Below are 27,293 nucleotides of genomic sequence, written 5' to 3'. Positions count from 1 at the left end.
TATGCTGGCAGCGTTTGCTAGACCTTAAGCTCAGAAAAGCACTTTCTGTCTTTAGGGGGACCATACATTTCTTCTCAACTCACTGACACCCTACCTCCCCCTACTTAAAAATGAACCATCATAATGGAAAAAATGGCTTCACTTTTGATTTTTGTTCTAAATCTTAATACCACTATTACAAAATGCATTTGTCAGTAATCTAACGTTACACATTCCCGACTGATTCTACACACGTAATACATAACTTCTGGACTGTACCAGTTCTATCTATCTGTTCATTTTCTTTTAAGTCTGTGATAATGCATCTGCAATAGCATTTTTCCAACCTGCCCCATGTACAATTTGTAAATTAAAAGCCTGTAATATCAGACTTCATCGAAATAGTCTTGAATTTTTGTCCTTAAATCTTTCCAAAAAAATGAGGGGGTTGTGATTGGTGTATACAAGCATCTCCGAAATATTGTTCATAATGTAAACCTTAAAATGCTGGAAGGCTAGGACTAAACTCAATGGTGAAATATTCCTCTGATGAATATTGAGGTTCTTTGAAAAGCCACCAGTTGGCCGATCAATTCCATCATCATGTTCCTGCACCAATACAGCTCCAATCTCTCTATCATTGGCGTTGATAGCGATTTTAAAGGTTTTTATGAAGTTTGGTATAGCTAAAACTGGTGCAGTGGTCAGTATGCTTTCAAATTTTCAAATATCTCCTGGCAGTATTTCATGCACTGAAATTTTGTGTTCTTTAGCAAATCCAATATGCTGCTGAAGTTTGGTACGAACTTCCGGTAGAATCCGTACAGTCCAAAAATCGAAGGACCTCTTTCTTCGAGGATGATTGTGGAAAGTCCTCAATGGCCTTCATCTTCATGTTCAGTGGAGTCATTCTTCCATGTCTTATGTTGTGTCTCAAAAACATCTCATCTGCCTTCGTGAATTCAGATTTTGCTAGATTTGTAACCCGTTTTGCCTTCCGTAATTTTTCAAAGAGCTCTGCCAAGTGCATCGTGTGATCATTCAACAAAAGACCAAATTACCAAATGATCGCTATAGACAGCACAGTTAGCTAATCCTGCTGCAACTCTGTTCATGAGTCTTTAGAATGGCCTGGTGTGTTCTTCATTCCAAATGGCATCACTTTGAATTGATAAAGCCCATTTGGGGTTACAAAAGCAGAAACTTCTTTTGCTTTCTCTGATTGCACAACCACCTGATGAAGGAGCAGCGCTCCGAAAGCTAGTGTGCTTCCAATTAAACCTGTTGGACTATAACCTGGTGTTGTGTGATTTTTAACTTTGTACAACCTAGTCCAACACCAGCATCTCCAAATCATGACTGAATTTGTTGAGCACTTTACACAACAAGTGAAGTTTCCTGAAGTCTAAGTGCTGCTGTAATATAAGAAATGCCAATTTGCACACTGTAGCCTCTCTCAAACAGCAGTAATCATGAATCATAACTGTTTTTGTCTTGTCAGTTGAGGGTTAAATACTAGCCCAGTGCACTGAGGATAATTTCTGTGATCCTCTTCAAAATGGAGTCTTTTACATGCACACAAACAGACAGATGGGAGCTAGGGTTAGCATCTCATCTGAAAGGCAACTCCTCCTAAAGGCCAGCACTGCCTCAATATTGCACCAGAGTGGGCTTTGAGTTCAGAACTTTCTGATTCTGAGGCAAGAGTTCTACCACTGAAACACAGCTGCTGCACAAAATTAATAGCCCTGCTGCCAACTGTGCTTCACTGTGACCACCCCTGAGATTGGATGCAAAGATTAAACATGGGGCCTTCTGCTCTGTTGCTGTTAACCATTGACCTGGTCTATAAAATCACGAGAGGCTGAGATAAAGTAGATAAGCAACAGCTTTTCCCTATGGTAGAGGGGTCTAAAACTTGAGGGCAGAAGAGGAGAATTTCGTCATTTTAAGGAACATTTAGACAGGTACATGGATGGGATATGTATGGAGGGATAGCGACTAAACAGAGGCAAATGGCACTAGATTAAATTGTGAAAACTGGGCGGATGGACGCATTGGACCGAAAAGCCTGTTTCTGTGCTTTCGACCTCTATGACTCTATGTCCATAAAGACTTAACAATTGTTGTAGATGCGTTATAGAAAGCATTCGATCCAGATGCTACACGGCTTAATATGGCAACTGCTCTGCCCCGAAACTACAGCTGCAAACAGAGCCCAGTCCATCATGTAAACCAACCTTCCACCCATTGATTCCATTATACTTCCTGCTGCCTCAAAGGCAGTCAACATAATCAAAGACCCCCTCATCTCAGTTATAATCTCTTCCAACCTTTTCTGTCAGACAGAAGATACAAAAGCTTAAACACACGTACCAATAGATTCAAGAGCAGCTTCTTCCCCACTGTTATTAGATTTCTGAATGGACCTCTTAAATTTCAAATCTAATGTTGACCTCGCTTTTTGTGCACCTTCTCTGCAGCCATAATGTTGTATTCCTTACCCTGTTCAGTTCGGAGAAAGTGAGGACCACAGGTGCTGGAGATCAGAGTCAAAACATGTGGTGCTGGCAAAGCACAGCCAGTCAGGCGGCATCCAAAGAGCAGGAGAGTCGATGTTTTGAGCATAAGTTCTTCATCAGGAATGCGTGATGAAGACCTAATGTTCGAAATGTCGACTGTCCCGCTCCTTGGATGCTGCCTGACCAGCAGTGCTTTTCCAAAACCACACTTTTTGACTCTGTTCTATTACCCTTATTCACTTTGGTATGGTATGACCCAGCTGGACTGCACACAAAACAAAACTTATCACTGTACCTAGATACATATGACAATAATAAATCATAATCAAAACAAAAAGTGCTGGCCTCTTCTCCACAAGAACCTCCAAGACTATGTCTGCAAAGCAAGGAGCTAACTTGCCTTTTAAGGCCATTTCCTCAGTGATAATGGTGGAGTATGCTTAGAACATAGAACATAGAAAAATACAGTGCAGTACAGGCCCTTTGGCCCTCGATGTTGCGCCGATCCAAACCCACCTAACCTACACTAGCCCACTATCCTCCATATGCCTATCCAATGCCCATTTAAATGCCCATAAAGAGGGAGAGTCCACCACTGCTACTGGCAGGGCATTCCATGAACTCACGACTCGCTGAGTAAAGAATCTACCCCTAACATCTGTCCTATACCTACCACCCCTTAATTTAAAGCTATGCCCCCTCGTAATAGCTGACTGCAAACATGGAAAAAGGTTCTCATGGTCAACCCTATCTAAAACTCCGGAACTCAATTCCTCTACCAATAAAAGCCAGTACGCCATATGCCTTCCTCACCGCACTATTTACCTGGGTGGCAACTTTCAGAGATCTGTGTACATGGACACCAAGATCCCTCTGCTCATCCACACTACCAAGTATCCGATCATTAGCCCAGTACCCCATCTTTTTGTTATTCTTCCCAAAGTGAATCACCTCGCACTTAGCTACATTGTATTCCATCTGCCACCTTTCTGCCCAGCTCTGCAGCTTCTCTATATCTTGCTGTAACCTGCCACATCCTTCCTCACTGTCAACAACTCCTCCGACTTTTGTGTCATCCGCAAACTTGCTCACCCAACCTTCTAACCCCTCCTCCTGGTCATTTATAAAAATGACAAACAGCAATGGTCCCAAAACAGATCCTTGCGGAACACCGCTAGTGACGGCACTCCATGAAGAAACTTTGCCATCAACTACTACCCTCTGTCTTCTTCCATCTAGCCAATTCCTAATCCAAACCTCCAACTCACCCTCAATGCCATATCTCCGTATTTTCTGCAGTAGCCTTCCATGGGGAACCTTATCAAACGCCTTACTAAAATCCATATATACCACATCTACCGCTTTCCCCTCATCAACCTCCTTTGTCACCTTTTCAAAGAATTCAATAAGGTTTGTGAGGCACGACCTGCCCTTCACAAAACCATGTTGACTATCCTTGATCACATTATTCCGATCTAGATCTTCATAAATCCTATCCCTTACAATTCTCTCTAAGACTTTGCCCACAACAGAAGTGAGACTCACCGGCCTATAGTTACTAGGGTTATCCCTACTCCCCTTCTTGAACAAGGGAACCACATTTGCTATCCTCCAGTCTTCTGGCACTATTCCTGTAGTTCCGGGACTCCAGTGTTTGAACTATGCAGCCGGACTTGAAATATGATCCTAGCGCTGTGAATCCTGGAGCACTGTGTGTTTGCACAAAATGGGCGCTGAAAAGCCCAGTTACATAATTAATTAGGTTAAGTGGGGTGAGTGGGGGGGAGGAATTGTCACTGTGAAGCATAGTAAACTGGATACCATGAAGCTCCTGCAAAAGTGCACTTTATTTCAAAATCAGAAAATTCATCCCTATGTCTTTCCTTCTGTTTTGCTTTGTGCCTGTTTATTCCATAGTAGTACAGAAATTTTTCCAAATAACCAAGAGTTATTCTAATTTTTTTTTTCAACATAGAGTGTCTGATCTTACGACTCAATTAAAACAACAGTGGTTCTATGGTAAACATTGCGTTTTATATAATATATATAACAGCGGAGGTACGTAGTAACATGGCAGATAGTGAAATTTGAATTCAATAAAAATCTGGAATGAAGAGTCTAATGATTGAATTGTTGGAAAATCCCATTTGTCTCCCCAGTCTTCATTAGGGAAGGAAAATGTCATCCTTACATAGTCTGACCTACATGTGACACCAGACCCACAAAAATGTGGTTGACTCTTAACTGCCTTCTGGGCAATTAGGGGTGGGCAATAAATGCTGGCCTGGCCAGCATGACATTCGTCCCATGGATGAAATAAAAACATACAGCGTCACTGTGATCTCTGTCTTAATCAATGTTAAACTTAAATTGCTGTAATCGTTTCATGCAGCTTCAGATAATTTAAATCCTTTAGCTGCTGCTCTCTTGTGTTAAATGGAATGCATATGGCAGATCCCCAGAAATCTCAACTCTATTGGAGTGGCTGCAATATGAGCAATTCCTCTTTACACACTTAAATATTCACTTAGCTAATTTATTATCCAGTGGATAAATGATGTTGTTGGTGTGAAACTGTAACAAACGTCAGAGAACTTCAAATATCTTATGATGTAACTAGATTCTATTGTTGCTAACAGATAAGTTCATCACCTGGGGACATGTTTTGTTGAAAGTAAAGTAATTTAAAATGCTGATACTAGGAATGCTATATAAAATTATGTTAGCTTTTACAAAACAAGACAAATTGAAACTGTATGACGTTATCCTTTAATAGTGGTTGTTGCTGTGATGCAGCTTTAGATCTCTGTCAGCGAATAGTGTGGCAAAAATGAAAACCATTTTGTTTGCCCTGTCTGTGTTGCCTCTTTTGAAGAGCAGTTCAGCTAATAACACTTCTCTGTTCGTTCTTCACATTCATGCACTTTTTTTCTCCTTCAATCTATTTATCCCACTTGCTTTTAGGAGCCACATTTAAACCTGTATCTATCACCCTACCAAACTGTGTATTCTACAAGTTGCAAAAAAAAAGTTCCTCACGTAGTCTTTTCTTAAAACTATGGTCTGTTGAAGTTACTGACTGTTCAATTAATGAAGACAATTTATCTTTGTTTACCTGATTTCTTGATTTCTTCCTGATTTCAAGCACCTCTAACATATTTCTCCTTAGCCTTCTCTGCTTGTAAGGAGCACAATTCCAGTTCACCCAGTCTGTCCATCATCCCTCATCCTTGGAACTAGTCAAACAAAAATCTTCTCTGCTCTCATAAAAGCCTTCATCATCATCTTAAAATATGAAACCCAGAAATGGTTACAGTACCTCACCTGGGGCTGAATTCATGTACCACCAAGGTTTGGTGAAAATTCCAGGCAATTACATTCTTCAGCTTTGTCTGTAAATGCCAGGATCACGTATGCCTTTAAGTGATTTTGTTTTCTCCATCCTTGCTGCCATCTTAAAAGTTTTGTGGAGAAATGCCCCAGGTGTCAATGTGCTTGGTACATCTGAGCAAAATTGTATTTTAAATGAGAGTGTGGTGCTGGAAAAGCACAGTAAGTCAGGCAGCATCTGAGGACCAGGAGAATCAATGTTTCGAGCATAAGCCCTTCATGAGGGCTTATCATTCCTGAATGAGAAACGTTGATTCTCCTGTTCCTCAGATGCTGCCTGACCTGCTGTGCTTTTCCAGCAACACACTCTCGACTCTAATCTCTGAACCTTATAGTGATAGTTGAATGTGCAAAAGAAAAGCCCCTGCCTGATTGGCCGTTCTGGCTGTCTGATCACTGCTATCAATTGCACAATGTTTAGTCACACAAATTTAGGTGTTTGAGCTTTTGTAGTTTCAACTACTGAAACTTCAATGGATCTTGGATGATTGACACTTGAATTCCCTGAGGAAGGAGCAGAGTTTATTTAGCATAGTGGAAAGTTTTGAAAGAATGACATGTTTTTAAAACTGCTTTTTCCACCTATGACTGTCACTATAGGAACTATTACTTCCAAGGACTTTACTGTGACTGAAGGGGCATGGGGGTGTGGGTATTTTGGGAGGTATACTTTGTTTGGAAGGTCATAAAAAGCCCAGGAGGTTGCTTGGGGGTGGGACACAGAGTGTGTCAGGTTGAGGGGTGAGGGCTGGAAGCTCTTTCTGCTCTTTCTAGCAGGAATGTAGTTTCAACACACTGCTGTAGACATCTCAGACAGTTCACCTGATAGTTAGCAATCCCTCTAGTCACCTCAAAACATTTTCTGAACTACAGTCCACGTTCATCCCCACACTCTCAAAATGAAGATCCTGTCTTCTGTGACACTTTCTCCAAAACTGGAGATTTTCCAGATTCCTACCACCTGTCTTAAGGATGAAAATTCAGGCCTATGTTTTCAAGTCTGTGGGAGTTAAACATTGCAGTTATTGAAGAGATCCTTATAATGAAGCCAAGCTAACGCATTATACAGTAAGGTGTTTGTAAATTTCTGTTGTTCTCAGTATTTATGTTATAATGAGCGATCAACTTTAAATATACTTTGACCTAATTGACTATAGATGATAAACACATTTATTATTTGACAATAGGCCTACAGGAAATTAATTTTTAATAATTTAACTTAAGGTACTGAATATTTTGGATTTGCAAAGTTTTACAGATTTGAAGAAAAATAATGCCTCTCTCACATTTATTACTTTCACCAGATTGTGGATGGAAAACTCTGGTTTCAATTCGACTGTGGGAGTGGGCCTGGCATTGTGGGAATTTCGGGCAGAACAGTTAATGATGGGAATTGGCACACTGTCTTTCTGGATCTCAACAAGAATTTTACAAGCCTTGCACTCGATGACAGCTACGTGGAACGTCGATGGGCTCCTTTCAATGTTCATATCCTCAGTATTGACAACTACATCTATTTTGGGGCCCAGGTTCCAGCTGCTCGTGGCTTGTTAAGCCATAAGAGTGCACAGGTTCTTGGTGGGTTTCAAGGATGCCTGGACTCAGTTGTCCTTAATGATAATCAATTACCACTCCAAAACAAGCACAGTCACTTTGCTGAAGTGGTTGGTCTGACAGAACTGAAACTTGGTTGTGTATTGTATCCAGACACTTGTGCAAGAGAACCATGCCAGAATGGAGGGACCTGTGTAAGCCAGCCATCTGGTGGTAAGTTGTTACGTTGTAGCTTTAAATTCCACTAGACATTGAATGAAATAATAAGTTATACAAGTCTTATGAACATTGACATTTTTACAAGCACACAATCAATATACGGTAAGCAAATTCTGTTTGTGAGCAAATCACTTTTAAGTAAATTTTAGAGTAAAATTTAGTAAAACTTGCTAAGTCTGAGCATGATTTGGTAAGCAGACACAGTAAGTGTCATGCCCTTATGTTTATCACAATTGTATGATGCAGATGTAATTCTGAAGATACTTAGCACAATAATTTGGGCTAATGAAGTGCAAATTAAATCATTGCATTTTTTTTTTAAAATGGCAAAATGATTTAACAGCAACTCATAAAATTAATTTTAATGGTAGTCATTTCTATTGTTTGTCATTTATGCTGTGAAATTTGTGTTATTCAGTCTGAATCATTGTAAAATAATGGAAAATTACATCAGCCAGTGCTGACATGATTGCAACTTGAGCCTTGTATAGCACTTGCATCTTCCAAATTTTATGCTGATAACATAATTCAAATTAATTTCTATTCTCTCACTCCTTTTGTATATAGGTCACACGTTCTAAGGCTTGTTCCCAAGCTCAGTACGAATTATCTGACTTCAGCAGCATGATGTAGAAATTCTATTTTTGGCCTAAATAATCAGACCTCTAAAAGAGAAAGGATCCAAGGATTTCTGCAACCAACCAGTAATCCTGTTGAAATGAATGTATTTGTATGAGATAAGAACAGGTTCAGTCTTAGTTGTGATACTTAGAGTCATAGAGATCTACAGCATGGAAACAGATCCTTCGGTCCAACCCGTCCATGACGACCAGATATCCCAAACCAATCTAGTCCCACATGCCAGCACCCGGCCCATATCCCTCCAAACCCTTCCTATTCATATACCCATCCAGATGCCTCTTAAATGTTGCAATTGTATCAGCCTCCCCACATCCTCTGGCAGCTCATTCCATACACGTACCACCCTCTGCGTGAAAAAGTTGCCCCATAGGTCTCTTTTATATCCTTCCCCTCTCACCTTAAACCTATGCCCTCTTGTTCTGGACTCCTCGACCCCAGAGAAAAGACTTTGTCTATTTATCCTATCCATGCCCCTCATAATTTTGTAGACCTCTATAAGGTCACCCCTCAGCCTCCAATGCTCCAGAGAAAACAGCCCCAGCCTGTTCAGCCTCTCCCTGTAGCTCAGATCCTCCAACCCTGGCAACATCCTTGTAAATCTTTCCTGAACCCTTTCAAGTTTCACAACATCTTTCCGATAGGAAGGAGACCAGAATTGCACGCAATATTCCAACAGAGGCCTAACCAATGTCCTGTACAGCCGCAACATGACCTCCCAACTCCTGTACTCAATACTCTGATCAATAAAAGAAAGCATACCAAATGCCGCTTTCGCTATCCTATCTACCTGCAACTCCACTTTCAAGGAGCTATGAACATGCACTCCAAGGTCTCTTTGTTCAGTAACACTCCCTTGGACCTTACCATTAAGTGTATAAGTTCTGCTAAGATTTGCTTTCCCAAAATGCAGCACCTCGCATTTATCTGAATTAAACTCCATCTACCACTTCTCAGCCCATTCACCCATCTGGTCCAGATCCTGTTGTAATCTGAACTAACCCTCTTCGCTGTCCACTACACCTCCAATTTTGGTGTCATGTGCAAACTTACTAACTGTACCTCTTATGCTCGCTGCCAAATCATTTGAGGAGTCTGCTCTTAACTGTGAGCTCTCATATATGAATTAGGCTTTTAATGAGTTGTCAGGAATGTTTAGTAACATGAAGGACAATGGAACCTTAAGGATTGGAGAAAATTAATTGGGCACAAACTTTTAACCGAAAAAGAGGTTCAAGTTGTTAGCAAAGGTTGACTGGTCATGTGCAACAGTTTTCATAACATTATGCATTTTAAACTGTTTTGCAGTTGACAAGTACTTTCTTTCATACGTTTTTGACACATTTATTCCACTCTTGCATTTGTAAACCTTGAATTTACCAATGGCAATCAAAAACATAGTACCCATACTGATATTGCCCCTGTGCTCGGGTTGAAAGAGGTGTCCAGGCATAGCCTCCTGATTTTCCCAACTCTTTGTTAAAATATACATTTCAGACATGGGTTAATTTCCAAACACCCCTTGAAGTAACTTACAAGTTAGGAAGGCTAATGCAATGATTCATTTTGATAGGAATTGAATATAAAAGCAGGGATGTACTTCTGGTCTGACCACATTTTGGAGTATCGTGCGCAGTTTTGGGCCCTATATCTCAGGAAGGATGTGCTGGCCTGCAGCATGTTCAGAGAAGGTTCATGAGAATGGTCCTAGGAATGAAAAGTTTAACATATGAGAACTCTGGGTTTATACTCAATGGAGTTTAGAAGGATGAAGGAGGATCTAATTGAAACTGACAGAATACTGAATTTCAGAGCAGATGTTGGTAAAATGTTTCCAAAGGTAGGAGAGACTATGACCCAAGGGCTTAGCCCTAGAGTAAAATGAAGACTTTTTAGAATGGAGATTAGGAGAAACGTCTTCAGCCAGAGAGTAGTGAATCTATGGAATTCACTGACACAGCAGGCTGTGGAGGCCAGGTCATTGAGTATATTTAAGACTGAGATAGATAGCCTCTTGGGTATCAAGGGTTACGGGAGAAAGGAGCTGAGAAACTTATCAGCCATGATTGAATGGTGGAGCAGACTTGATGGCTGAATGGCCTAATTTCTGTTCCTATGTCTCATGGTCTTACTAAGTCACTCAGTTCTAGCAGACAGCTTGGAAAAGTATGACTAGAAAGAACTGATCAATGGATTTGGACACTAATGAAGATGTATGTGGACAACACGAGCACGCGGCAAAATTTCCCTCAATAACATTTTATGATTGTCAAATTTAGAAGAACTGGATGACCACAGGAAACAATGTCTGCAAACATGACCAACCGCTTTCATCACAATCCCTTGTTATATTCTCATCCACTGACAAGTCATGTATGCTTGATTTGACTACATGGTCGCATAAATCCAAGGAGACCTTAACATTAACTCTAGACCTCTGATTCTTGGTCAAAAGGATGGGCAAGAAAGTATCCAATTGTTACTGTCTGCTATCCTCATTGCAAAGGTGTCAGTAGTTTGGTCTCTGCCAAAACAGCTTGCTGGCAAAACTCATAACTTAAATCCAACAATGGATGCAGGCTGAATTCCAGAGGTGAGGTGCAAGTGAATGTCTGAAATATTTGATATCATTTGTCTAGGCATGTGAAGCTCTAGTGAAGTCAAGAGGAAAATTCTCCATTTTTAATGCCGTGCAAAAGCAAAGTATTAATGGTTGTTCGATGCTGAACACTTCAGCTACATGACATCTTTGCGTGAATGTGCTTCAGCTATGTCATGAATGAGCTTCTTCTTAAAGTCAGAAGTTGAATGTTTGATGATTGCACAATATTCAAATCCATTCACAATTCCTCAGATAATGTGGCTGTTTGTGTTGCTTGGAGCAGGACCTATTCAACATATAGGCTTGTGCTAAGTAACATTCTTGTCACAAAAATACTAGGAAATAATTGTCTCCAAGAAGAAAGCACTTGACATTATTTTATCACAGCCAAGATACCACCTAAATGTTATTGGGGGTGTGGTGAATGTGAAAGATGATGAAAAATTCAACTAGGCCAGCTGCATGAACAGCATAGCTGATAGAACAAGTTTGAGACTGCATATTCTGTTTAACACACATTTTTCTTTTGAAGGTTTTGGAAGATATTACTTAGAGTCATAGAGATGTACAGCACAGAAACAGACCCTTTAGTCCAATTCGTCCATTCTGACCAGATATCCCAACTCAATCTAGTCTCACCTGCCAGCACCCGACCCATCTCCCTCCAAACCTTTCCTATTCATATACCCATCCAGATGCCTTGTAAATGTTGCAGTTGTACCAGCCTCCACCACTTCCTCTGGCAGCTCATTCCACACACGTACCACCCTCTGCGAGAAAAGGTTGCCCCTTCGGTCTCTTTTATATCTTTCCCTTCTCGCCCTAAACCTATGCCCTCTAGCTCTGGACTCCCCCACCACAAGGAAAAGACTTTGTCTATTTATCCAATCCATGGCCCTCATGATTTTATAAACTTCAATAAGGTCACCCCTCAGCTTCCGACGGTCCAGGGAAAACAGCCCTCGCCTTTTCAACCTCTCCCTATAGCTCAAATCCTCCAACCCTGGCAACATCCTTGTAAATCTTTTCTGAACCCGTTCATGTTTCACAACATCTTTCCAATAGGAAGGAGACCAGAATTGCACGCAATTTTCCAACAGAGGCCTAACCAATGTCCTGTACAGCCGCAACATGACCTCCCAACTCTTGTACTCAATACTCTGACCAATAAAGGAAAGCATACCAAACACCTCCTTCATTATCCTATCTACCTGTGACTCCACTTTCTTTTTTAATCAAAAGTAAACTTTTGAGAGAAGTCCTGTGTTCCAGTAGAATTATGGTGATTTTACTTTTTAATGGATGATTGTCTATAGATGACATTTGAACAAACAGAGTTTATGAATAGCATGTTAGAGTGGGAGTACACTTGGAGGAGACATGGGGTTTTACAACTGGACATCGGAAATAATGAAGGGCGTAGTGACATGTGAGATGTGAGAGAGAATTAAGGGATCTGATGTTCATCATTAAAACTGAGCAAATGATTAAATAAATGGAGATGGTCATTCTAGCCTGTTGTTTGGGCCATCCTCATGCCTCTAATGTTGCATTGGGCATGCCTCTGGAAATCTAGTGCTAACGTCAGCTCATTTGCATCTCCCCAGGAGAAGAATATGGCAGGTTGGGCCTTATTAAGGAAGAGAGTTCTGCCAAGTCAGTAAGTTTTCCAACTCCACTAAAAATCAATCCCCATGCATTGGTGTAGTGTATTGGAATTCTATTGATTGAGTTAATTTTCCGCTGTTTTCCTGTATTTCCAATCTCAGCAATAATATCAGCAATGAGTCATGATTTGGAGATGCCAGTGTTGGACTGTGGTCTACAAAGTTAAAAACCACACAACACCAGGTTATAGTCCAACAGTTTTAATTGGAAGCAGACAACCACCTAACGAAGGAGCAGCGCTCCAAAAGTTAGTGCTTCCAATTAAACCTGTTGGACTATAATCTGGTGTTGTGTGATTTTTAACAATGAGTCACTTTACAAAGAAGATCTCTGTTAGAGAATCAGAGAAAAAAATCACTGTACACTCACCACAAGTACTTCCTATCACCTACTTAAGTTGCTTGTGGCATGATCCACTTATGAAATAAAAAATAAAACACAAATTTGACATGTGTAGACACAGAAAGGTGAACCTAAAAGTCAAGCATTTTTACATTTCTATGCTTCCATGCTCAAGGCAATATTTTGTGTTGCTTTAATGTAGGTCTTAGATATGATATGCTAAAATATACACTATTCTGCTTCAACAGGTTATCAGTGCAGCTGTCTGCCACAGTTTACGGGAAACCAATGTGAAATTGAAGTTACATCCTGCTTTCCAAACCCCTGTCAGAATGGGGGCTCCTGCAATCCATTAGGCAGTGATTTTGCCTGCAACTGCAAAGAAGGATTTATGGGTTTTATGTGAGTTGTATATAACCGCCACCTTTATGTACATAGTGTTGCACAAATGTGAATTGCTGAGTTTCTTCCACTCCCAGTTTGAGACTTGGTTTGGGTTCCAAGTGCTGGGATCACAGGAAGCTCGTGGCAGTCAACTAACTGATTATGACAACAGGATATATAAATTTATGTTAAACATTTGGGAAAAGGATAAATTAAATTTGACCCATTTGATTGACATCTTGAATTGATGCACATCATTCAGAAAGAGTTAAAATAAGAATGCTAAAATGACTAAAACTGAAGTAGGTACTTATAGGATTTGTTTTTTAAAGGAGTCAGATGTACTTAAATTTTTACTAAGGGGTTATTCTGACTCCAGATCAGTTGAAATAACCATTGTAAAAGGAAAAAAATATCACTAAAAGAATAATCAATTTTCAAACAGCAGAACATAATCATCTTTATCCATTTTTAAATGATTAATAAAAATTTGAGGAAACAGTCTACAACATGCAATATATCATCAGGTCCATTATAATTATGTGAAAACAAGATTCAATTTGTTTTTCATGTCATGAAGTCAAAACTGTGAACATTTATAAACTCCTGCCAAAATATTTAAAATATAATGCCAACTTGGAGAAACTTAAGTGAGAGACTCACAAATACACCTCATTATCTTAATGTAACAAAGAATAGAATTTCTGGCATAGATAATTTAAAGCATTTTTTTTTGTAGGTGTGAAGAAGACATTGATGAATGTAACACAGAAGAGTGCCAAAATGGAGGAATGTGCTTAAATACCTTGGGCTCATTTCACTGCAACTGTACTTCAGGATATATAGGGCTGTACTGTGACCTCAGGCCAGTAGTTGTGCCCAATATACAACCTGGACATCCCTATGTTGGCAAAGAGGAACTTATTGGAATAGCTGTGGTCTTACTAGTTCTGATGATGCTGGTGATGCTTTTTGCAATTTTTCGAAAGAAGGTCTTCAAGAAGCATGCACGTAGCAATATGACTCTTGTGCAGGATCCTGCAACTGCAGCTCTGCTTAATAAGCCTAATGGTATTCAGTTCAAAGGCATTAGGAATAATGGTGATAGTCGTAAGATTTACCAAGAAACTGGAGGTCCTCCTCAAGTGCCAGTAAGGCCTATGGCATACACCCCATGCTTCCATAGTGACTCAAGAAACAACTTAGACAAAATTGATGGCATGGGGATGGAGCATCAAGAAATGAGTACCTTCCACCCTGATTCCCCTCGACTTCTGACTACACGGAGAGGCGTTGTTGTGTGCAGTGTGGCCCCAAATCTCCCTACAGTTACTCGGTCCGTCTCTGACTGTGATTCGTTAAGAAAAAATACCTGGGATAGAGACAGAGATGGTAATGAATGTTTTGTGATGATGAAGACATGTTGTCTTTGTTGTAATTGTTTTTCTTTTTGTTTCCTACTTTTTGTATCTATCCCTTCGTGCTACCTCACGTCCAAGCTTCTTCCTTTAATTAGGGGAAAGATGCAAGTTACTTTAAGCTCTGACATCATTGTTGTTCTGTAACTCAGTCAGTTAAGGTTAGCAAGAATGCAGGAGTCTATTCTTTAACCAGAGATGATGTACCTAATGAAAATGAACTTTGGTGATTAACTCTGCACATTATTATTTTTTACAAAATTATTATCGTGACAATGTCAAATAATACTATAAGTCTACAAATGCAACCTGTTATTTTTGTTAACAAGTCACATTCATAAAATCTAATCACTTCAGATTTTGAAAATGTGCATTAGAAATATTAGAGGCTGCTTCTTTACTTATGATTAGATGTTCTACTTGTAAATCAATAAGATTTTTAAATATTGAAGGCAGAGTTTGTAAACTTAGTAAGTATTCGGTAAATGCAAACATTCTTGCACTCGCAGTTCATTAATTGCACTTATAACCACATCTAATGATTGGATTGGGGATTCAAATCTTTTACAGAACTGGATCCAGTATTTGAAATCTCCATGAATTCAAATAAATATTAAAGTCGAGCTCTCTGTTTTTGTCCTCGCAAACTAACAATTCACAAGTTTCTGCATTTCATTATAATACAAAAAAAAAACAGTTCCATAAAGCAACATTAATTCCTTACCAATAAATGCAGATATTAAAATTTATTTTGCAATAAATTCATTATCCTTTAAGGGCTCCTGCCTGAAATGTCGATTTTCCTGCTCCTTGGATGCTGGCTGACCTGTTGTGCTTTTCCAGCACCACTCTAATCTTGACTCTGATCTCCAGCATCTGCAGCCTCACTTTCACCTCAATATCCTTCAGGCTAATGAGATTGGTATTTTTCATGTATTTAGTTGCCTTGTTGATAATTTTGCTCTTGTTACCTCTAAGTGCCCCCATTAAGTATAAATTTTAAGTGTAAGCGGGGTGGATAAAATTAAAAATAACACAACATCAGGTTATAGTCCAACAACTTTATTTGGAAGCATGAGCTTTTGGAGCGCTGCGCCTTCATCAGGTGGTCCTAATGAAGGAGCAATACTCTGAAGGCTTGTTCTTCCGAATAAACCTGTTGGACAATAATCTGGTGGTGTGTGATTTTTATCTTTATCCAGTTCATTTTAGTGAATTCTATCCTTACTTAGAGTCATAGATATGTACAGCATGGAAACAGACCCTTCGGTCCAACCATCCATGCCGACCAGATATCCCAACCCAATCTCGTCCCACATGCCAGCACCCGGCCCATATCCCTCCAAACCCTTCCTCTTCATATACCCATCCAAATGCCTCTTAAATGTTGCAATTGTACCAGCTTCCACCAGTTCCTCTGGCAGCTCATTCCATACACGTATCACCCTCTGTGTGAAAAAGTTGCCCCGTAGGTCTCTTTTATATCTTTCCCCTCTCACCCGAAACCTATGCCCTCTGGTTCTGGACTCCGCCACCACAGGGAAAAGACTTTGTCTATTTACCATATCCATGCCCCTCATAATTTTGTAAACCTCTCAGCCTCCGACGCTCCAAGGAAAACAGCCCCAGCCTGTTCAGCCTTTCCCTATAGCTCAAATCCTCCAACCCTGGCAACATCCTTGTAAATCTTTTCTGAACCCTTTCAAGTTTCACAACATCTTTCCAATAGGAAGGAGACCAGAATTGCACGCAACATTCCAACAGTGGCCTAACCAATGTCCTGTACAGCCGTAACATGACCTCCCAACTCCTGTACTCAATACTCTGACCAATAAAGGAAAGCATACCAAACACCTTCTTCACTATCCTATCTACCTGCGACTCTACTTTCAAGGAGCTATGAACCTGCATTCCCCTTTATTTAAGTTAAACAAGGTTGTTTCCAACGTAAGTTTCTCATCCTCGAATTAAATTTTAAATTCTATAATGTTATGATCACTGCTTCCTGGGGGACATTTTACTCTGAGGTCATTTATTAAATCTCCTTCATTGCCGATTACATGATGCAGGAGAAAGTGAGAACTGCAGATGCTGGAGATCAGAATCGAGAGTGTGGTACTGGAAAAGCATAGCAGGTCAAGCAGCATCCAAGGAGCAGGAGAATTGACATTTCGGGCATAAGCCCTTCATCAGGAATATGGTGGCGTGGGGAGGTTTGGTGGGCGGGAGTCCTGATTGTGAAAGTAAGCTCGGAGGCGGAGGCGACGGTTTTTACCTCACTAACTCTTAACGTTCACCTGTATGTGTTTTTGTTTTTGCAGCTGTTTACCTATTATTTACTTATCTATGCTACTTAACTCTGTGATCTGCCTGTATTGCTCGCAAGACACAGCTTTTTACTGTGCCTCGGTACATGTGACAATAAATTCAATTCAATTCAAAATAAGGGGGAGAATATTGAAGTCAAAATCACACTTCAACAGCATGTTGTGAATGCACAGAGTATATTTGCCTTCCGTGTAGGATTATGATCTTGTGACAATGATGAATGCCACCCCCCGAGCCCCACTCCCACCCTCCTATTTATTTCTCAACCCCACCCCCCCCCACACCACCACATTCCTGATGAAGGACGCATGCCCGAATGAAGATTCTCCTGCTCCTCGGATGCTGCCTCACCTGCTGTACTTTTCCAGCACCACTTCCCAGCACATTACAAGATATAAAGTAGCCTGCTGTCTGGTTGGCTCCATGACACATTGCTATAGGAAACCATCCTTAATGCATTCTGTGAATTTGCTGTCATAACTACCCTTTCCAATTTGATTAACCCAATCACTGTGAAGATTAAAGTCACTCATAATCGTTGCACCATTCTTTTTAAGTGCTCTTGCTGTTTGATTTACCATCTCTCCCACCAGGCAAAAGTGAGAACTGCCGATGCTGGAGATTAGAGTCAAGAGTGTGGTGCTGGAAAATCGCAGCAGGTCAGGCAGCATCCGAGAAATTGGAGAATTGATGTTTTGGACAAAAGCCCTTTGTCAGGAATATCTTTCTCACCAGCCTTACCTGTGGCTGATGTTTGGGGGTCTGTACACTACTCTTAAAATGTTCACTTTATTCACTCATGGAATGTGGATGTCGCTGACTGGCCATCATTTATTGCCCGCCCTTGAACTGAGTGGCTTGCTAGGCCACTTCAGAAGGCAGTGGAGAGTCAACCACATTGTGGTGGGTCTTGAGTCTCGTGTAGGCCAGACCATGTGAGGATGGCAGATTTCCTTCCCTGAAGGACATTAGTGAGCTAGGTATTTTTTCCAACAATTGGTGATGGTTTCATGGGCATCAATAGATTCTTAATAGGAGACTTTTTCTTCTTTCCCTTGCTGCTTTATTACCTTCTCCCAAATGAACTCTACATCATTGAGCCTAGGTTGTCTCTCACACTATCCTCATTTCATTTTTATTAACGGTGCTACCCTTCTACCTTTGCCATCCCAAATGTCTCCAAAAATTCAAATATCCCTGAATGTTAAGTTCCTAGTTTTGATCTCCTTCTAACCATGTTTGTGTAATGTCTGAGAGATTGTACTAAGTAATTTGGATTTGTGCTATCAGTTCATCTACCTTTATTCGGAATCCTTCTTCTAATATTGAACTTCTCTATTTTTTATGGTTCTTTGGTGCAATGTGACATTCACACATTCTGTCCCTTCCTCTTATTTTTGGTAACGATCAGCCCCAACACAAATACGATCCTCTTGTTTACCTTTGATTTTCTATGCAAGTGACACCACTCACCCCCACCTTGCTCCAACTTCTCTCTGCCCAGGATCCCACCACTATTCTCCCACCTGATTTTGCTCAACCTCCATGACCAATCAAAAAGCCCATCCCCTCCCCTACCAACTAACCCAACATCGCACCTGCCACACCACTCCATCACCAGTAACCACTCCCCATCACCAATTACCAGGGTGCCCTTACAACCCATTACCAATGTCCCCTGCCACCTTCCACACACCACCATTGGAGCTTATACCACCACTTCACAGCTGTCAGAGCTCCAATCCTAACCCTAACTTTGCACTTAGATATCATGCTTTCATAGGAGCAGTCCATATCACCGGCCTTGATGGTGTGATGTCAGATTTATAGGGTAGGTAATAAATGCTGGTCAGCCAGTGACATCCACATCACAGACGTGAATTAAATAAAAACATTGATAAGATAGTGTACAGACCTCCCCCAAAATTAGTCAGTCTGTCAGAAAGGCTTCAAATCATAAATAGTAGGATTTAAAGTATGTTCTACATTTCTGAAGAAACCCTTACCAGAATCACCTGTCAAAAACAAGGAGCTCATTCTTTAAATTTAAAAAAACTGAGGAATTGGCAATCTGAATCTGATTGCCATACCTTGGAAAATCCAGCCATATGCTAAAGACACTATATAAATTCAAGTTTTTGTTACTCTTTAAAGAATACGTGTTAACTATGTTGAATCTTCTGGTTTTAGGAAAAGTGGACATTATTGAGGATGCAGCAGGCTTTACTGGAAGTACAAAAGGGAGTAATTCTGAGGTGCAGTCACTCAATTCCTTCCAGTCTGACTCATGTGATGATAATGGTAAGGAATCTGCTTTTATCTCTTCAGATAGAGAATAATATGTCCTTTTTTTAGCTTTGGACACTTTGTACAACATATATTAATGAGAAAATGTGAAATCACTACTAATCAAAAAAAAAATGCATTGATTATCATGGAATTTTCACTTCCTGATGACCATACAGTCACTGATTCAATATCAATAAGTATATGAACCAAGAACGCACATACATTTCAGACACCATTGTTAGAGAGAGAGCCCACGTTAGGTGCAGACTATTTAATTTCAGAATATGACTGTAAATATAAATACACCGATATCTCAGAAAGAAATCGTGCTCCCAGAGATCATCAAATCAAAAGTCTGAAATCTTAGAAGAACACTTCTTAAGTACAGGAGTGATTTTTGTCTAACATTATGCATTTGCCTCCTTTGTTCCTTTTAAATGAGATGTCAACTGCTGAGTATTTTTGAATTGTTAACCTGTAGCATTAAGAACTGGGGCAAAATCTTTTGTCCTCTAGTGGAACTTTTGGAGGCTGGGACGGCACTTAATTAGGTCAGAGAATGAGTGACTGAGTACCTCACCACCTTCAGGCTCCACCCTGATTACATCTGGCACTGGAAGGCTTGGTCGCCCTCACTGCCCCATTGCCAGTTTATGACCACATGAGCACTTCATCCTGACACTGTTGGCATTAACCTGTCGCTATAAATGGGTGCAGGCTGCTTGTTGTCTCCAGCAGGTATCCTTTCTTCAAAGGCAATTGATAGAGAAGCGTAGCATCAGGAAGGGAAAAATAGCCTACTGAGAGCCATCGACATGTCTTTTTTGCTGATTCTCACCTTACGCTTTTTCATTGTGTAAACAGCTCCCAGCGTTGCTTAACTGTCACTTTTTATCTCTTTTTCTTGAATTGCTAAAAATATTATTCTTAAGCAGTGGGCTTTATTGGCAAGGACAGAATTCCTCATTTCTAGTTTTCCTCATAAGGTCCTGGCAGGCAATTTTCTATTTGGTACAAGTGAATGGATTGCACAGTTACATTACAGAGTAGATGCTGGTATGAGACTGAATTCAGATTCTTCCCCAAAAGAAATTTAGTAAACCAGTTGGGTTTTTAATGGCAATCCGACAATTTAATAGTCACCTTTTTCCATAATAATTTATTTACTCCTGATTTCTTTTAAAAACACTAAATTCAAATACTTAAGCTAGTACATTTAAATATAGCTTGTTCTCTGAATTATCAACCTACTATAATTGTTACAGCTTATTAGAAACATGCCACAAGATGGCACTTTGTGACCAATGTGGTGTTTTATTTCTGCTAGGACTTAACCATTGCTTATCAGCAACAGTGTGGAGAGACTGCAATTATAATTACTGATTAAAATACAGGTAGTTCTCCAAAATGCGATGGTTGCGTTCTTGTGCAACTCCGTGTTATAGAAAAACTGCATTTTAGAAACAGAACCTGGTATTGGCCATGTAATCATGTTACAGCCAACATGCATTTTCAAAAGTTTGTGCCAATTAACGCCCTGTGTACAAGACATCAAATATCCAATTCTATTCAAGTACTGAATGAGCAACCTTGTCTGATGTTACACTGATCCACAAGCTACAAGTAACTTAAGTGTATTTTTGCAATGCATTTATCTTACAAGAAAGTAAATTGAATTTAGATCTGAGTACAATAAATAATTGAGCTGTGATTGATGTACAACAATAATGCCATCCTGTGCATTGTTTGCAGAGGGATGTTCTTGTGATATGTTATATGGTAATTTGTTCCTTCCTTCAATAAACTGATGTCACTGCTATTCGGTATTTGATCAGTTGCTCAATTTCACCAGGGAAACCTAGCACCAGACACACAATGTTATAATGTGGTGTCTTAATGTTGACCCTGTATCTGAATTTTAAATTCTGATGCACAGTGGCAGTAGTGTGCACCACCTTTGATTTGATTTATTGTCTTCGCTTTTACCTAAATACAGTGAAATGTTTTGTTTTGTGAGCAGTATGGACAGATCATAGCTAACAAGGACATACAGATCATAGGGTGCTTAGACAGAGAGGGGCATGCAAGGTTACGACAGCATAAGAGGTGCACAAAAACAAGGTCAGCATTAGGTTTGAAATTAGAGATCTGTTCAGCAGTCTAATAACAGCAAGGAAAAAGCTACTCTTGAGCCTGTTAGTGCATGTGTGCAAGCTTCCTTATTGTCTGGCCAATGAACGGGGTTGGAAGAGAGTATTACCAGGTTGAGAGCAGCCTTTGATGATATTGGCAACCTTTCCACAGCAAAGAGAAGTGTAGGTGGAGTCCATGGATAGGAGGTTGGCCTCTGTGATGGTCTAGGCTGTGCATACAACTTTCTGTAGTTACTTACAGTCCTGGGCACACCAGTTGCTGTACCAATCCATTATGTACCCAGATAGATTGCTTTCTATGCTGCTTCTGTAAACATTGGTGAAGATCCTTATGGACATGCTGAATCTCCTAAGTCTCCTGAGAAAGAAAAGATGGGCCATGACTAACTTCTCAAAGCGCTTAATAATTATGGAGGTCAGAGCCAATGGGTGGTAGTTGAGGCACATTGCATGTGTTTCTTTGGTACTGGGGTGATGGTGGTCTTCTTGAAGCAGATGGGCACCTCAGATTGTAGCAACGAGAGGTTAAGGGTGCCAGCGAATATTTCTGCCAGCTGACCCAGACAGGATATGACTGCATGCCTGGGGAGTTTGTCTGGGTCAGTCGCTTTCCTTATGTTTACTATCAAGAAGACCGGTCTGACGACTGTTGCAGTGACAGAGGGAGCAGGTGCATCCAGGACTGTCGGGGCAGGTCATAGAGTCATAGAGATGTACAGCATGGAAACAGACCCTTCGGTCCAACTCGTTCATGCCGACCAGATATCTCAACCCAATCTAGTCTCACCCGGCCCATATCCCTCCAAACCTTTCCTATTCAAATACCTATCCTGATGCCTTTTAAATGTTGCAATTGTACTAGCTTCAACCACTTCCTCTGGCAGCTCATTCTATACACGTACCATCATCTGCGTGAAAAGGTTGCCCCTTAGGTCTCTTTTATGTCTTTCCCCTCTCTGGCATCCGCTCAAACCGGGCATAAAAAGCATTGAGTGAATCAGTGAGGGATGTGTTTTTGTCTGCTTTTTGTTCTGCTTCATTTTGTTTCCACAGATAGCGAGTGTCTGTGTGGTTAGTTTGGGCCTCTAATTTGCTCCAGTACTGCCTCTTGGCATTTCTAATGGCTTTGTGGAGGTCATATCTGATTTCCTATATAGGTCTGGGATATCTGACTTGTATGCTGCATGTCTGGTCTTCAGCAGGGAGTGGATTTCCCGATTTTATCCAAGGTTTCCAACTGGGGAACATATGGATTGACTTCTTTGGCACGCAGTCCTCTACATATTAATGAAGCCCATGACAGTGGTAGTGTACTCATCTAGCTTGTCTGCTGAATTCTTGAATATGGCCCAGTCCACCGATTCTAAGCAGTCCTGGAGGACGTCTTCCACTGCTTCAGAACAGCATTGTACTACTTTCTGTGAAAGGTCCGCTCATTTCAACTTCTACTTGTAAGATGGGAGGAGGAACACAGCACTGTGATCTGATTTTCCAAAGTCCAAACAGGACATGGAGCAGTAGATGTCTTTGGTTGTGTAGCAGTGGTCAAGGATGTTCAGTCCCCTGGTGGGGCAGGAGTGTGTTAATGGTATTTTGCTAGCACCCTCTTGAGTTGGCCTGTTTGAAGTCACTGGCCATGATGATTAAAGTCTCAGGAATTTCTTCTTCAGAGCATTTGTGGCAGCGTAAATTGCATCCTGAGCATCCCTCACTTCTGCTTGGGCTGGTATATAGACACCTATCAGGATAGCAGAGGTGAACCCACGTGACAGGTAATAGCAACGACATTTCACTGTAAGAAATTCTAAGATTGGAGAATAGTAGCTTACAGAGTTGCCACGACTGTGCACCAGGAGGTGCTGATTAGGAGGCAGATCCTACTGCCCTTTGCCTTATCTGACAATGCTTGTAGTCCACGTAATGTGTGGAGAACCCTTCAGCTTGCAAGGCACAATCAGGTTTAGCAGGAGTGAGCCATGTTTCCATAAAAGAGAGGATATAGCAGTCTCTCAGTTCCCACTGGAAGTTAAATCTGGATCTGAGTTCATCCATTCTGTTTTCAATAGCTTGGATGTTTGTCAAAAGTATGTTCCAGAGGGGGGAGATTAAAAATGCGGTGTTCCAATCTCATCTGCAGGCCAGCACATCTTCCCCATTTTCGGGTAGGTTTCTTGCTTCTGTAGAGTCCTGGATGTCGATGGTGCGAGTCTACTGTTCTAGTAGATGAGTCGAATCAGGACAGGCCAAGCCTCCCCGGAGGTGAGACACTGGGCAAGGTCAAAGTTCAGGCCTGGGCTGGTCTAACCTCCTCAGAGACAAGTCACGGTGGTAGGATTCTTGCTCTTGATTGGTCTCTGGTGTCGGTGGTGCAAGTCTGCTGCTCCGGAAAGTAAATGAGTCGGGTCAGGCCTCCCTGGGTGTGAGATGCCTCAAGGTCCAGCCTCCTTGGGATTGCATTGATGCGGGTTTGTTTTATGGTCCTGGGCTGGTTGGGCCTCCTCGGAGTTGAGTCTCTGTAGGGGCCAGGTCAGGACAGTTTATCATATGGTCAGATCGTGGTTCTGGGTTTCCTCATTTGACCTGCAGGATGCCAATAGGTTTACCCTGGGCCTGTGAATCTAGCATCTGTAATACTCTGGTCTGGGCATTTGTAGGATCTTCAGACCTGTAAGTAGATTTAAGAGAACATTATTAGTAATTTTTACATCTTCAAGATTCACTGTGTAACTCACTGAGGCTCCTCCAACAGCAACTCCCAAAATTGTGACCTCTATCACCTAGAAAGACAAAGCAGCAAATGCATGGGATGATCACTGAGTACACGTTCACCTCTAAGCCACATACTATTTTGTCCTGGAACTGTGTCACTTTCCTTCACTGTTGCTGAGTCAAAATCCTGGAATTCATTCCTAACAGTGTGGTAGGTGCCCTTACTTCTCAAGGACTGCAGAGGTTCAAGAAGATAGCTCACCACAACAGTTTCAGCACATTTAGGAATGGATAATAAATGCTCTCCCAGCTAGCAATACCTATATTCCATGACCAAAGCAAAAAAACAGGAATGTCAGAAATTGGGTGCAGAGAGTGAAGATACTACTGCTTTATGTTTGCTTTCATCCAAGTATTTATGTGTAGGAAGATGAGACAGTAGAAAGTTAGTGTGGGGAAAAAAGAGAAAAAATTTCCACCAGACTGAAAACGAGATCTAAATAATTTAGACTAACATATTGTGAGGATGCGCTTGTATCTGAACTGCATTTGTAGGAGTTAGTGAACCCTATCCTAAAGGACAACATCAAGGATAGATGCCTCCAATTCAAACTTTTCAGGCTGAGAACTGAAGTGCAAACTGGAGATATTCTGACAGGCGGGAAGGAGCATCAGTACCTGAACAGTTGTTTTCTTCATTAACACCTCATGGAAAGATTTGAGAATTCAGAATTGAGTTGGTGTAATGAATAGTGTATAGACCAAGGAGAACCCAATTGAGAGAGAAAATGAACAAAGAACAGTATAACACAGGAACAGGCCCTTCAGCCTACCAACCCTGCGATGACCCATTATGCCTTTCTAAACTTAAAAGCCTTTGCCTCTGTGTGGTCCCTAAACCTCTTTTCCTTGCCTATTCATGTATCTTCCAAGTGCTATCATATCTGCTTCTACCACCTCCTGTGGCAGTGCATTCCAGGCACTGACCACCCTCTGCAGCAAAACAAATTGCTGACTACATCTCCTTCCCCCCTCTTTTCTTAAACCCATAACTGACAGTTCTATCAAGGAGAAAATACTCCAACAATCCATTCTATCCATGCCTCTCATAATTTGTCAACCAAAGAAACTGTTCCAATCAACAAGTTATTGCTGCTGTGAAGGGAAGTGTGATGATTGTTAAAAGGACAACCAGAATTCAGGTGGCTGTCTAAGGAAGAAGGGAAGTGAAACACCATTGTTCTGGGATTCAACCATTTGGCAAAATTGTTATTACCCTTTTATATGGGATTGTGAATATGCATGGTTTGTTGATGCCATTGTGTGGAACATCTCGAAGCAGCTTGAAAGGATACCATAGAGGAGGTGTATGGGGTGGGATTGTCATGTTTTGACCCATGATGGGACCTACATCAGAAGGACATGGTCCTGTTTGGAATGCATCAAAAATAAGCAGCTCAAGTGAAGGGCAGGGCTCTAGGCTACATTCTTTGAATTATTAGCCAAGACAAGTGCAAATTGGCACAGAATTAAACACATTAGAGAAGTGAATATATGACTGAAGGAGTGGTGTGAGAACAAGGAGTTCCATTTTATGAGCCATTAGGAACAGTACTGTGACCAGATGAAACAGTACCATTGGGATGGGTTCTGCTTGAACTGGACCTGGACCAGGGCCCAGTAGAAAGTATAATTGATTTGATCACGTGAACTTAAAACGACTAAGACAGTAGCAGTGGTCAAGGTGTGTGCATAGGGGTGTGGAAAAGTTTATATTGAAAAGGTAATTCCGAAACAAACTAAAGCAAAAGAAAAGTGGAACAACTGTCAGGAATTGGGCTTTAAGTACTAAACTCAGACAAAAGGAAAATTAAAGGTGTGAACTGAGAAAATCCGACAGACAATAAGAAAATGTGAGTAATGTGGATTGGTTGGTTGTATGATCTCAATATGCATACTTCACACAAATGCATACAGTGTAATCAACTTCAACTTGAAAGGAGTGATGTGTTAGCCATTATAGAGAAATACCTGGAAGACAATCTAAACATACCAGCCTAGCTGTGCACAGGAAAAGCAGGGACAAGTATGGTGTCAGGAGATTCAACCCAGAAATATATAATGATTTGGTGGCTTGTGTAAAAGCTGTGATTGGGCATGTATGACAGGAAGACAGAGTGGTTTTAAATGGACATTTTCAGTTTTGTATAAATTGGGATGAGTGAAAATCAAAAAAAGGTGTATTTCATATGCATCCAGAATGGCTTTGAGTCAGTAGGAGGTGGCCCATATTAGAATTAATGTTAAATAATGACGCATATTTAATTATCAGTTGAATGCTTATGAACATTTAACAGATCATTATATCATCAAGTTTAATGTTAAGGTTTGAAGAGAAAGATATGAAACTGCTACTTGGATTGATTTACGTAAGGCTGATTTCAATGCACGAAGAAAGGTACTATTCAAAGTGAACTAAACTTATCTGTTTATTGATGAAATAGCCGTAGATCGGAGTGAGGTGCTTGAGTAAGAATTTAATATAATACAGATTGAGTTTATACATATAAGAGCAAAATGTCTACTTACCAAAAAAGATTGTCATGGACAACCAGGGGGTAAGAGCTAACAAAAGTTAGAAAAAAACGTATTCAGAAATGCAAACAATAGCACACATCATGGCAAATGGGAGAGTTGGAAGCAGTAATGGGTGACAAAGCACGTAATAAGAGCTATTAAAAAAATGAGAAGGATCTTGCAAAATATATTAAAATGAACACACAAAACTTTTGCAATAATATTGAAGACTTGTTGCTCCACTAGGCAAGCTGTTCCAGTACAGTTGCAACGCTGGCATCGCTCCCAAAAATGTGGAAAGTTGCCCACATACATCTTGTACATAAAAAAAGGACAAATTGAACTGAGTCAGTTACTACCCCATCACTCTAATCATTGGTAAAGTAATGGAAGGTGTCATCATGAGTGCAGCACTTGCTCAACAATAACCTGCATGCTGATGTCCAGTTTGGGTTCAGTCAGATTCACCCAACTTCTGACCTCATTAAAGCCTTGGTTCAAACATGGACAAAAGAATCTG

The 27,293-nt window shown here is 40.7% G+C and overlaps 1 protein-coding gene across 11 annotated transcripts in view; it reads left to right on the top strand.

Annotated features, from left to right (window-relative positions):
- LOC122550578 (protocadherin Fat 3-like) overlaps nt 1-27,293 on the top strand; it is a 794,139-nt gene that overhangs the window by 754,356 nt on the left and 12,490 nt on the right. For all 11 annotated transcript variants that reach the window (XM_043691532.1, XM_043691531.1, XM_043691530.1 and 8 more), the window contains 4 exons: nt 7,196-7,658; nt 13,164-13,317; nt 14,039-14,691; nt 19,236-19,346. In XM_043691532.1, coding sequence (XP_043547467.1) covers nt 7,196-7,658; nt 13,164-13,317; nt 14,039-14,691; nt 19,236-19,346 — 1,381 coding nt within the window. The remainder of the gene's footprint in view (nt 1-7,195; nt 7,659-13,163; nt 13,318-14,038; nt 14,692-19,235; nt 19,347-27,293) is intronic.

Source organism: Chiloscyllium plagiosum, chromosome 6 (genome assembly GCF_004010195.1).
Source record: "Chiloscyllium plagiosum isolate BGI_BamShark_2017 chromosome 6, ASM401019v2, whole genome shotgun sequence".
Classification (NCBI taxonomy): domain Eukaryota; kingdom Metazoa; phylum Chordata; class Chondrichthyes; order Orectolobiformes; family Hemiscylliidae; genus Chiloscyllium; species Chiloscyllium plagiosum.
Note: the sequence above shows the minus strand (reverse complement) of the source record. Positions and strands in the feature narration are given on the sequence as shown.